Source organism: Scyliorhinus torazame, chromosome 1, assembly GCF_047496885.1.
Source record: "Scyliorhinus torazame isolate Kashiwa2021f chromosome 1, sScyTor2.1, whole genome shotgun sequence".
In the NCBI taxonomy this organism is placed as follows: Eukaryota; Metazoa; Chordata; class Chondrichthyes; order Carcharhiniformes; family Scyliorhinidae; genus Scyliorhinus; species Scyliorhinus torazame.
In genome coordinates, this window is record NC_092707.1 from 384,768,285 (window position 1) to 384,781,549 (window position 13,265).

General features: G+C 47.5%; 1 protein-coding gene across 16 annotated transcripts in view; it reads right to left on the minus strand.

Annotated features, from left to right (window-relative positions):
* The window catches only part of cep170aa (centrosomal protein 170Aa), a 257,407-nt gene that overhangs the window by 17,203 nt on the left and 226,939 nt on the right, over window positions 1-13,265 (minus strand). For all 16 annotated transcript variants that reach the window (XM_072512604.1, XM_072512598.1, XM_072512607.1 and 13 more), the window contains one exon: window positions 3,911-3,962. In XM_072512604.1, the coding sequence (XP_072368705.1) occupies window positions 3,911-3,962 (52 nt within the window). The remainder of the gene's footprint in view (window positions 1-3,910; window positions 3,963-13,265) is intronic.

The following is a 13,265-nucleotide window of genomic DNA, read 5'->3' on the forward strand; positions in this document are numbered from 1 at the left end:
CTAATGAAGGTCCGGTCCTGGGCACTGTACCGTCTGCTCCTGGTGGCGACTGGTTTGCAATCCGGGGTGAGGTTCGCAAAAAGGGAAGGCGGGTCGACCTTGAGGGTCGCGGGGCTGCAGACAGTGAGGAAGAGTATAGGGCTGCCAAACTTAAAGGTTAAGCTCTGGAGGTTGCATTGGAAGTCCAATCCCAGGAGCGTGGCAGCGCAGAGGTGAAGGAGGATGTAGTGTCGGAAATTTTGAAATTCTCTTCCCTGGAGAAGGTTAAGAGGAGACTTAATAGAGGCACACAAAATGATCAGGGGGTTGGATAGGGTGGACAGTGAGAGCCTTCTCCCGCGGATGGAAATGGCCGGCACAAGGGGACATAGCTTTAAACTGAGGGGTAATAGATATAGGACAGAGGTCAGAGGTAGGTTCTTTACGCAAAGAGTAGTCAGGTCGTGGAATGCCCTATCTGCTACAGTAGTGAACTCGCCAACATTGAGGGCATTTAAAAGTTTATTGGATAAACATATGGATGATAATGGCATAGTGTAGGTTAGATGGCTTTTGTTTCGGTGCAACATCGTGGGCCGAAGGGCCTATACTGCGCTGTATTGTTCTATGTTCTATGGACCGTGAGGTTCGCTATGCAGAACCCCTTGATCTCTACAGAGTGAGACCCGGAGGTCAGGGAGATTTTTTGGTTAACTGGGTGTAATGGAAGAGAACAGCGTCTTGCCGTGTTGGGGTGTATGAAGCTCTCTGTGCTCCCGGAGTCGATCAGGCAGGATGTTTTGTAGTCTGGGGGCGCCTGCAATGGCGCCGCTGCCGCTCCCTCCAAGGAGGTATACCACGAGCCCGGTGGTGGTGGCTGCCCTCAAAATTTGGGGGGAGTGGAGGCGGCACAGGGAGGAAGTTGGGGCCTTGGCGTGGACCCCATTACGGGGGAACCACTGGTTCGCCCCAGGAAGAACAGGTGGAAAGTTTTCGGGGTGGCACAGGGCAGGGATACGAAAGTTGGGGGACCTGTTTGTGGACGGGAAGTTTGCGAGCCTGGGTGACCTGGAGGAGAAGTACGGGCTCCCCCCGGGGAACACCTTCAGGTCCTTACAGGTAAGGGCGTTTGCCAGACGGCAGGTGGTGGAATTCCCGCGGCTATTGCCACACACAGTACAGGTCAGGGTGCTCTCGGAGGGGTGTGTGGGAGTGGGGAAGATCTCGGAAACCTACCAGATGATGCAGGAGGAGGCCTCGGTGGTGGAGGTGAAAGGTAAGTGGGAGGAGGAGTTGGGAGAGGAGATTGAGGAAGGGACGTGGGCAGATGCCCTAGGGAGGGTGAACTCTTCCTCATTGTGCGCGAGGCTCAGCCTCATACAGTTTAAGGTGCTGCACAGGGCACACATGACCGGGACAGGGATGAGCTGGTTTTTTGGGGGTGAGGACAGGTGTGTTAGGTGCTCAGGGAGCCCAGCAAATCACACCCACATGTTCTGGGCATGCCCAGCGCTGGAGGAATTTTGGAAGGGCGTAGCGAGGATGGTGTCGAGGGTGGTAGGATCCAGGGTCAATCCGGGCTGGGGGCTCGCAATATTTGGGGTGGCAGAGGAGCTGGGAGTGCAGGAGGCGAAAGAGGACGGAATTCTGGCCTTTGCGTCCCTGGTAGCCCGGCGAAGGATTCTTCTTCAGTGGAAAGATGCGAGGCCCCCAAGCGTGGAATCCTGGATCAGTGATATGGCAGGGTTTATCAAATTGAAGAGGGTGAAATTCGCCTTGAGAGGGTCGGTACAAGGGTTCTTTAGGCGGTGGCAACCGTTCTTAGACTTCCTGACAGAACGATAGACATTGGTCAATGGCAGCAGCAGCTCGGCAGGGGGGGGGGGTTTATTTTATTATTGTTTTTGTTATTTACACTGAAGGGTCTGAGGGGGTGTATATACCTGTTGTGTTAAGTCGGGGTGTTAATGTTAATTTATTATTTATGTACAAGGCGGGGGAGGTATGGAGGCTTTTCTAGATTGTGTTTTGTACTTAACCCTGTTGGGTTCCTTTTTTCATTTTGTTATTGATATTTTATGAAAACCTTTGATAAAAATTATTTTTTAAAAAAGGCAGGATTTTTTGCGGCCGTTGATGAGCACGGTCGTCGTCGCGGTCGAGAGCGTTAGGGGGCGAGACTGGTCCAGGGTCACCGAGGCAAGTCGTGGTAAAAGTTGAAGATTTTCCTCGGGCGGTGTGTGGTCATCCGAATCGGGGTCCTGAGACTCCAGCCAAGATGGTGGCGCCCACGGGTCACACATGGCTGGGGATGGGCAAGATGGTGGCACCCACGCATCACACGTGGTCCCTGGGGAACAAGATGGCGGCGCCCAGGGCCCGCACATAGCTGGGGAAAATGAAGATGGCAGCGCCTGCGGCCCGCACATGGCCCGTGGAGAGAGTTGTGGTGGTGGCCCCGTTTCGCCCCCGGAGACAGTGGCGACCGCCCGGGCCTGGTATACCACCACAAAGTGGCCCTTTTTGCCACAACCTTTGCAGGTGGAGGAGTGGGCCAGGCAGCGCTGCCGGGGCTGCTTGGCTTGCCTGCAAAAATAACAGCAGGCCCCCCCCCCCCCCGGGGTTGCCTGGTAGCCGCGCGGCAGAAGCTTGGGGGGATGGGGGATGCATCGGGGTCGGCCGTGGGTGTCCATTCTGCCCAAGGGGCTGCCGCGCTGTCGGGGATGTACGCGTGGGCGTTTCGGGAGGCCACATCCAGGGAGCTAGCAAGGGCCCGTGCCTCCTTGAGGCCTAGTGTCTCTTTCTCCAGCAGCCGCTGACGGATTTGGGAGGACAGCATATCTGCAACGAATGGGTCCCAGATTAAAGGTGGTGTGTGGTCGCTGGCTGAAACTTGCGAGCAGTAACAGTTCCTACCCAGTACCAGGAGCGCGCGGTAGAATTCATCCAGCGATTCCCCTGGGATTTGTTGCCTTGTCGCTAGCAGATGTCGGGCGTAAACCTGGTTTACTGGGCAAATGTAATGTCCTTTCAACAGTGCCATCGCGGCCTCGAAATTGTCCGCATCCTCGATGAGGGTGTAGATCTCTGGGCTCCCCCTCGAGTGGAGAACTTGCAGTTTCTGGTCCTCCGTGGGTGTAGTCGTGGCCATCCTGAGGTACCCTTTGAAGTATGCCAGCCAGTGTTTGAAGGTTGCCGCTGAGTTTGCCACGTGGGGGTTGAGTTGCAGACATTCCGGAGCTTGATTCGGAGCCCCATTCTTTAAAATCTAGTCTAATAAATTGATGCTCGATCAATAACTCCAGAAGCGAGATTGGATGACCAGTGAAGGCTTTATTGGACTAGATGTTTCCCCCAGCAGCGCAGGTACAGAATGCAGCTGCGAGGGAGACACAGACTCTTATACTCCGCCTTACTGGGTGGAACCAGCAGGCAGGCTTCACCATAGATCTTCCTGTCTCAGGTACCTCCCACACCAATGATCTTACAGCCTCAAACTAGGTACCGTAATACCCCTAATACAGACGACCACAATGTTGTATGTTTATTATTTAACTTTTAATTGCACAGCATATAGTCAATACTAAAATCAATAAAACTACACCCAAGTAGCCTTATTTCTGCAATATTATGGTATGATCCAGTAATAGCGCATGGTCTGAAAGCTTTAAAAATGGCCTGGAGAATGGAATAACTGAACCTGCCAAGCACTAATGGTTACACAGCACCAGACTTTGTATACCGTGAAGATCATCTGGCTTGTAATATTGGAACAAGATGATTGCAAGAAATATGAAACAACCAATAACAGATGACATAATTCTACCATTTCTAAATTCCTTTAAATCAGTGTCTGAAACATAACTAGTACTTTGCAGAATGCAATGAGATATCAGATACAAAAAATTGAAAATTGTGGAATACAACTTACCTTGTAGCTGTTTCTCTACCTTTTTCAACTCTTGCAGGATTGACGAAATCTCCTTTAAAAAAATTGTAATTCATATGTTCTAGACTTTTAAAACTTCATAAACAAATTTAATATATCAACCATTATTAACTCAGACACTAATTGCTGATCAATTGTGAAATTAAACACAATATTAAACACAATATTATGGGCAGCACGGTAGCATAGTGGTTAGCACAATTGCTTCACAGCTCCAGGGTCCCAGGTTCGATTCCCGGCTGGGTCACTGTCTGTGCGGAGTCTGCACGTTCTCCCTGTGTGTGCGTGGGTTTACTCCGGGTGCTCCGGTTTCCTCCCACAGTCCAAAGATGTGCAGGTTAGGTGGATTGGCCATGATAAATTGCCCATAGTGTCCAAAATTGCTCTTAGGGTTGGTTGAGTGGGGTTACTGGGTTATGGGGATAGAGTGGAGGTGTTGACCTTGGGTGGGGTGCTCTTTCCAAGAGCCGGTGCAGACTCGATGGGCTGAATGGCCTCCTTCTGCACTGTAAATTCTATGATTCCTGGAAAGATTGCAAAGAAAACTAGCTTTCGGAGCGCAGCTCCTTCATCAGGTAAATCACTAGCTTCGAAAGCTAGTGATTCGAAACAAACGTGTTGGACTTTAACCTGGTGCAAGACTTCTGGCTGTGCCCACCCCAGTCCAACGCCGGCATCTCCACATTGAAGTTATCATGTAATTCCCTCTCATTTACAGTAGTTTCTCTTTGCAATCAAACCCCAATCCAACGCCGGCATCTCCACATCATGGCTACCATCAACACCGCAAACTGCCACTCACCTGATGAAGGTGCTGCTCCCTGAAAGCTAGTGATTCGAAACAAACCTGTTGGACTTTAACCTGGTGTTGTGAGACTTATTATGATAATTTAGAGGTACAGCTGTGGCTCTCAAGAGGTCTGAAGAAAACTTGTGCCAAAATGACTTGATTTTCAGTGGCAGGAATCATTTTCAGATTTTATAATGGTACTGCCAAGCTCACCTCACCTTCAGCAGTGGATTAAGTACTACTGTTATAAGAGCAAAAATGGAACCATTTAGATGATTTAGTTGTTAAAATAATGAGATCCAATTCCATTACAGGGCACTTTCTTCTATTCGTTCAGAGTATGTGAGCATTGACAACAAGGCCAGCATTTGTTGCCTTCCCCAATTGCCAGAGGTGATGAGTTGCCTTCTTGAACACCTGCAGTTCACATGATGTAGGTACATCCCTCTGCTGTTACAAAGGAAGTTCCCAGTTTTTGACCAGTGACTGTGAAGATACCGAAATATGGTTCAAGTTGATGCATGAAGACAACTTGCAAGTGTGGTATACAGATGCATGTGTAGTCCTTGTTTTTCAAGAGATTGTAGGTCTGGAAGATGCTGTCGATGAAACTTTAGCAAGTTGCTGATTGTGCACCAGTGCGGATGTTAGTGGTGAACTGGGTCAACATTTAAGGTAGTGGATGGGGTGCTGATCAGACAGACTGCTTTGTCTTGGATGGTGTTGTTGGAGTTGTCTTCGTCCAAGCAAGTGGAAAATATTCCTATTTGTGTCTTAAATATGGTGGACAGCTTTCGTGAGTCAGGAGGCGAGTTACTCATTGAAGGATTTCCAACTTTTGATCTGTTCTTGTAGCCATGGTATTTATATAACATACCAACTGTACTTGTATACTACAGAATGCGTTTGATCTAACAGTAGGATAATGATTTATATTATTCCTGCCATACTGAAAATAGTTCAATTTAGGTCAGACATAGAACATACAGTGCGGAAGGAGGCCATTCGGCCCATCGAGTCTGCACCGACCCACTTAAGGCCTCACTTCCACCCTATCCCCGTAACCCAATAACTCCTATCCTTTTTGGTCACGAAGGGCAATTTATCATGGCCAATCCACCTAACTGCACGTCTTTGGACTGTGGGAAGAAACCGGAGCACCCGGAGGAAACCCACGCACACACGGGGAGAACGTGCAGTCTCCACACAGACAGTGACTCAGCAAGGAATCGAACCTGGGATCCTGGCGCTCTGAAGCCACAGTGCTATTCACTTGTGCTGCCCTACATGACGAATGAAGTTTTTAAAAAATAAATATAACCAACGCAGTACATTGTGCATCCTTTACACAATATTATAACAACACAAATAACAATGACCTATTTTATAAACAGAAAATGAATAAATAACAAAAATGAATACGAAACCCTAATTGGCAACTGCCTTATCACAAGTAACACTCTCCAAAAATATAATTTAACAGTCCAATATATAATTATCTGTAGCAACGACCTATACATATTATACAGTATATATTAACAACCCTGAGAGTCCTTCTGGGGACAGAGGGCATCCCTGCCTTGTCCCTCTAAGGAGCCGAAAATATGCAGATCCCCGTCCATTCGTGACCACGCTCGCCATCGGGGCTCTATACAACAGCTGCACCCATCTAACATACCCCTTTCCAAAACCAAATCTCCTCAACACCTCCCACAAATAATCCCACTCCACTCTATCAAATGCTTTCTCGGCATCCATCGCCACTACTATCTCCGTTTCCCCCTCTGGTGGGGCCATCATCATTACCCCTAACAGCCTCCGTATATTCGTGTTCAGCTGTCTCCCCTTCACAAACCCAGTTTAGTCCTCGTGGACCACCCCCGGGACACATTCCTCTATTCTCATTGCCATTACCTTGGCCAGGATCTTGGCATCTACATTTAGGAGGGAAATAGGTCTATAGGACCCGCATTGTAGCGGGTATGACGAATGAAGTTAATTGTAGGTATGAAATACTAATGAGGGATTTCATCCAAATACATATCTTTAGAAATATGATAGACTGCTTTTCAGCTAGTGCTTTTCATAAATGAAACAAAATTTTCCATTCTTGCCATTTCCAGCAGGTGGTATTAGAGCAGCAAAGGCTTCCGCTTCCCAACATTAAATAAAGTCGCTATAGTTCCAGATGACCACAGGCTGCTTTCCCCCACGAGGGGGAGAGCTGACTGGTGGTGATCTAATCGGAGGATCACCACACCTCAGGCAAGGGGTAAGGTTGAGAAGGTGGGCCTTCAAGAATAACCTCAGCCGGTATGGAAATTGAACCCATGCTGTTGGCTTTGCTCTGCATCACGAACCAGCTGTCCAGCCAACTGAGCTAAATCAGCCCCCAAAATTAATGCAGCTTGGAATGGATGTATTATATTGGAAATTAACAAAAAAGGGGAGGGGAACAAAACACAAGAGCTTACTGAAGTATATTTAGCCTGAATGGTCACACCAGTTCTTTACCCTGTCCATACTTTTCCTGGCTGGGCCAGCATTTATTGCCTGTCCCTAATTATTCTTGAACTGGCTTGCTAGACCGCTTCAGAGGGCATTTAATAGTCACCACGTTTGTTGTGGATCGAGAGTCACGTGCAGACCAAATAAGGACGGCAGATTGCCTTCCCCTAAAGGACATTAGTGAACTAGTTGTTTTTTACGACAACTGACAATGGTTTCATGGTCATGATTAGACTTTTTAATTCAACGTTTTAAAAAACTTGAATTCAAATGTCACCATCTGCCATGGTGGGATTCAAACTAGGGTCCCCAGAGCATCTAGGAGCATAACTCAGAGCATTAAAAAAAAAAACGTATTTTATTCAAACTTGTATCAAAGTAGGTTACAGCAAATAAACACCCCGGGAAACGTACTTCCCAACAATCAACTATACAGTTTGTACAGATTTTTCTTCTTTTTCACCCCCCACCTCTCCCCATCACCCACCCCCCACGACGAACAGCTCCTCAAACACGGTCACAAACATTCCCCACCTTTTCTCAAACTCCCCTGCTGAGCCCCTTAACTCATACTTTATCTTCTCTTAACCGCAGAAAGTCATGCAGGCCACCCAACCATGCTGCTACCCCCGGTGGCGATGCCGAACACCAAAGGGTCCGGGTCCACCTCCTCCATATCTTCACCGTGGACTGCACCACTGGGCTCCCTGAATACCTACTCGGAGCCATTGACAATGCTGCCGTCACCATAGCCCTCAAACTAGATCCCTTACAAGATTCCTCCTCCATCCTAACCCACTCTACCCCTTCTCCTTCCCACCACCGCCGCACCTTGTCCACATTCGCCGCCCAATAATAATGAAGCAAGTTCGGCAACGCCAACCCCCCCGCTGCCTCTGTAGCAGGGTCCTCCCCACCCTCGGCACCTTCCCCGCTCATACAAAGTCAGAGATGATTGTGTCCACTTTCCGAAAAAAGGCCTTTGGTATAAAGATTGGGAGAGCCTGAAAGATAAACAAGAACCTCGGCAGAATATTCATTTTCACCACTTGGACACTCCCTGCCAAAGAGCATCTGGAATTTCTACGCCATCACCTCCAACATTGGAGTGCAAAAACAATTACACTTTGCGAACACAATTTATTAGAACACAGATTTATAAAAGCAAATTACTGCGGATGCTGGAATCTGAAACAAAAACAGAAAATACTGGACAGTCTCAGCAGGTTTGCCAGCATCTGTGGAGAGTAAAGGTAGCTAACATTTTGAATCTGGATGACTTTGACAAAGGGTCATCCAGACTCGAAACATTAGTTCCCTTTTCTCTCCACAGATGCTGTCAGGCCTGCTGAGATTGTCCAGTATTTTCTGTTTTCCCTTTCAGATTTATTACTGTTTTAGAAACATCCCTGAATCTCAACATGGTTAAAACAATGCAAGTCATTGGGTGGGATTATCGTTGCCCGGCATCGATATTATAAATCGGCATTCGGGCGGAGAATCACTGTTACGGGGGCGGTGCTTGTTTTCGGATGCCCCACCCTTCCAAAAGAGATTCATGTAAGAGCGCGCCGCCATTGCGACGGCATCAGTTCGTCGCTTGGAGACCCTCCCTCCGATGCTCGCTCCCGCTGGGCTGAGTTCCCGACAGCACAGTGGACGTGTGCACTCAGTTTTTGGGAACCCAGTGTGTTGGGGGAGCCGTACTGCTGGCCGGGGGGGGGGGGGGGGGCTTAGGCGAAGGCTGGGGGGACTGCTGGGATGGGGTGGTGGCCAGGGCACCATGCGGGGTCTGGGCACGGCCGGTGCCATGTTGTACGGTGCGACTGCTGCAGGCCGTCGCCTTGTGCATGCGTGGCACGGACCCGGCAATTCTACGCCCGTTTATTTCCTGGAGGCTGGGAGTTTTACGTGGCACGGCTGCTATACCCTCACCGGTCGGAGCATCGGTGCGGGGCAGCACTAACTTTTTTGTTGTAAAACCAGACACATCCTCTGGACCTAGCCTCACGAATCCAGCCCATTGTATCTTAAAATGAGGAGATGTAACACCCCCATATTGGGGAGATGGAGGAGAACTTCAAATGACCATTTGTGGTTTCAAATTGATTAGCGAACAGATTGTTGCAAAGTTTAACTGGTATTTATAAAAAAAATGAATACAATTCTTTAAAATAAAACATTTTCTGAATATTTTGTAATCAACTGAATGTGAGCACACAAATTTGACCTACCTTAACTACTACTTTGGAGATGGTTGCATGCCAACAATATTTCACACTACTGCAAAGATCCTTTTATCAGGACAGTAATTCATGGTAATGGCTTTTTTATTGCTGTATTTGTCAAGTGCCATCAATCTGCTGAAAGCTGAAGTCTAAATTCTAAACTCATTATTATTGCTATTCTAACTCCTGCAATTCTCTGTCCAAGTCATGAAGAATTCTCTTCAATCCAGTTAGTAACAGTACCAATGGGACACATTTGTTCTGAGCCAGCTAAGAGTTTCCCTGGTAAAAACAGAAAATGCGATAAATACTCAGCAGAGCTGCCAGCATCTGGGGAGAGATGAGCAAAGGTAGCGGCTGTGATTTTGTGCACTTGTTTGCATTGGGCAGTTTGGCGGCGAGTGCGGAAATTACTGAGAGGTCAAAGTCGCGTTTGACGTTGATGTAAGAGCAGGAAGCGATCATCCCCTGCCTCTGTAAGTGGTAAATAGGGTGCCCACCGTACAGCATCAGGGATCTCACTGGAATACATTAGCAAATAATTATCGAACACGTATGCCAGAATCATGCCCCCATGTCAAAAAATGCATCCGCGGCGGTGTGAAGTCAGAACCGCACGAGACGGCATGCACCTGGCAAGCAGTAAGTACTCCAAGGGGAGCTTGGAGGTAAGCTCAGTGTTTGGATGGAGTGGAGGGGAGGGGAGGGGGGGGGGGGGGGGGGAACAGAGAAAGAGGCTCGTGCCAAGATGATACCAGTTTGGTACCGGAGGTGGTCACCTGCGTGAAGAATGTTTCCTGGTATGCTCACTGTGCGCTGGGGCGGCCTTCAAATACGCCTGGATCATCAAAATGCTGAGCTGATGGCAGGGTGGGCGAATCAGAGGCTGCCTGCCAATAACAAATTGTGAAACCCCTGCCTAGCTTCTATCTGCACCAAGTGCATATGGCCCTGATAATGATGTGATATGTATTTCAAAGAGGTTCATGATCCTGAACGATGGGAAAAGTGGCCTGCCACTGACGGGGCATGGGAACGATTGTTCCTGCTTTTACGCTGAGACTTAGGCGATACTTTCCACTTTTGCAATCAAAGCCACTCAACGATGTGGATGGCACGGTAGCACATTTGTTCCCACTGCTGCCTTACAGCTCTAGGGACACAGGTTCAATTCCAGCCTTGGGTGACTGTGTGGAGTATACTAAAGTGTGCACTTTAGACCATACAGTGCAGAAGGAGGCCATTCTGCCTGTCGAGTCTGCACTGACCCACTTAAGCCTTCACTTTTTGGTGACAAAGGGCAATTTATCATGGCCAATCCACCTAACCTGCACATCTTTGGACTGTGGGAGGAAACCGGAGCACCTGGAGGAAACCCACGAAGACACTGGGAGAACGTGTAGACTCCGCACAGACAGTGACCCAGCAGGGAATTGAATCTGGGACCTTGGCGCTGTGAAGCCACAGTGCTATCCACTTGTGCTACCATTTCTCCCCGTGTCTGCGTGGGTTTCCTCCGGGTGCTCCGGTTTCCTCCCACAGTCCAAAGATGTGCAGGTTAGGTGAATTGGCAATGTTAAATTGCCCCTTAGTGTCCAAAAGGTTAGGTGGGGTTGCGGGGATAGGGTGGAGGAGTGGGCTTAGATAGGGTGCTCTTTCCAAGGGCCTTTGGAGGCTCGATGGATCGAATGGCCTCCTTCTGTCCTGTAAATTTTATGATTCAATGACCAGGAGTGGAAAATCCCTGCCAGTATTTCCTACCCACCTGCTAATTAAATCCTGGTTTCTCGCCTGTAGCATCTCACTCTCACCTAGGTGGGCTGGTCCATCATGAGTAGGCAATGTCCAGCTTCTGCAAAATATTGCCGATGCTGAAATAAAAACAATCTGCTGGAAAAACCCAGTGGTAATGGTTGCTTTGTTGCTTTACGAAGACCATTACTACTCCCTTTGCCTTTTGCTGTCATCTTTGCCATTTAATCTCTATCCCTAACCTTCCTTTTTATTCTACCTGATCCATAATAACCCCGTTATCAACAGTATAAAATCCATCATGTTTCTGCTCTCATCAGTCCTGAAGAAGGGTCATATTGAACTCAAAACATTAAGTCTGTTTCTTGATCCACAGATGCTGCCAGATTTGTTTTCCAGCGCTTTCCATTTTTATTCCAATTTAACATCTAGCAGAGAACTAAGCTCTTGCACTATTCTTACTGTTGAGAAAACAAAATGAAATGGTCCACTGAAGAGCAAAATGAAAGGTCTTGCCAAGTGGTTCATAAATATTTAGTCAAACCACTTATCTATAGTCAACCAACAACTGCCCAACTCCTATAACCCTTAATCTCACTGTAGAAACAAAAATAAGTGGGCCAACTCTCACCATTTCTCTTTGTTTTGGCTGTCAGACTACGCATGATCGATATCTGCACCAAATAAACAGGAGGTCACCATGGGAGAGGTTATGCATAAAATGTCAGTTGGATGCAGACTGCACATGCATCCATTAAAAGACTCGAGAGTCCTCAGGACATAAATCGATGGTTCAATAGACATATAGTATCACTCATCCCCATCAATGCACTTGTTTAAAATGATAATTTGACATTCGAGTACAGGAGTAGGGATGTCTTGCTGCAATTATACAGGCCCTCTGTGAGGCCGCATCTGGAACAGTGTGTGCAGTTTTGGTCTCCTTATCTGAAGAAGGATGTTCTTGCTGTAGAGGGAGTGCAGCAAAGGTTTACCAGTGATTCCTGGGAAGGCAGGACAGTCATAGGAGGAGAGATTGAGTCGGTTAGGATTGTTTTCGCTGGAGTTTAGAAGAATGAGGGGATATCTCATAGAAACCTCTAAAATTCTAACAGGTCCAGAAAGGAAAGATACAATAAGGATGTTTCCGATGGTGTGGGTATCCAGAACCAAAGAACAAAGAACAGTACAACACAGGAACAGGCCCTTCGGCCCTACAAGCCTGCGCCGATCACGTGTCTTGTCTAGGCCAAGCGCCTGTATCCTTTTATACCCCGTCTGTTCAAGTGTCTAATCCAGATAAGTCTTAAAGGTCGCTAACGTATCTGCCTCAACCACCTCACCTGGCAGTGTATTCCAGGCTACCACCACCCTCTGTGTAAAAAAAACTTCCCTGCATATCTCTGCGGAACCGAGCCCCCCTCACCTTGAAGTTGTGCCCCCTTGTAATTGTCATTTCTTTCCTGGAAAAAGCCTCCAACTGTTTCTTCTAAATTTAATATTTCTAATACAATCTTGCACACAACCTTCCATCACAGTTATAAAAGTTTAATAGACAAAAACACCAGAATCTTTGATATTTTTCTTCACTTACAGAAAGATAAATCCGAAATAAAACTTGGATCTATACAGCATCTTCATGATATCACAAAGTGCAAACAGTCAGTTAAGTACTTTTCAGATGTTGTCACTGATGTAACATAGGAAAACACAGCAACCAAAGTGTGCACAACAAGAATCCACAAACAGCAATGAAATAAATTATTAGATAATTTCTTTCAGTTGTATTGGCTAAAGATAAATGTTGATTAGGCCAACTCCTTTGTTCTTCTTCAAATAGTGCCATGGGGTCTTTCACATCCACTCGAGAGGGAAATTAGGACATCGATCAAATATTTAATCTGAAAGGCAACACCTCCTGACAGTGAAGCACTCCCTCAGTACTGAATGAAAATTGCTTATTGTCACGAGTAGGCTTCAATGAAGTTACTGTGGAAAGCCCCTAGTCGCCACATTCCGCCGCCTGTTCGGGGAGGCTGGTACGGGAAATGAACCGTGC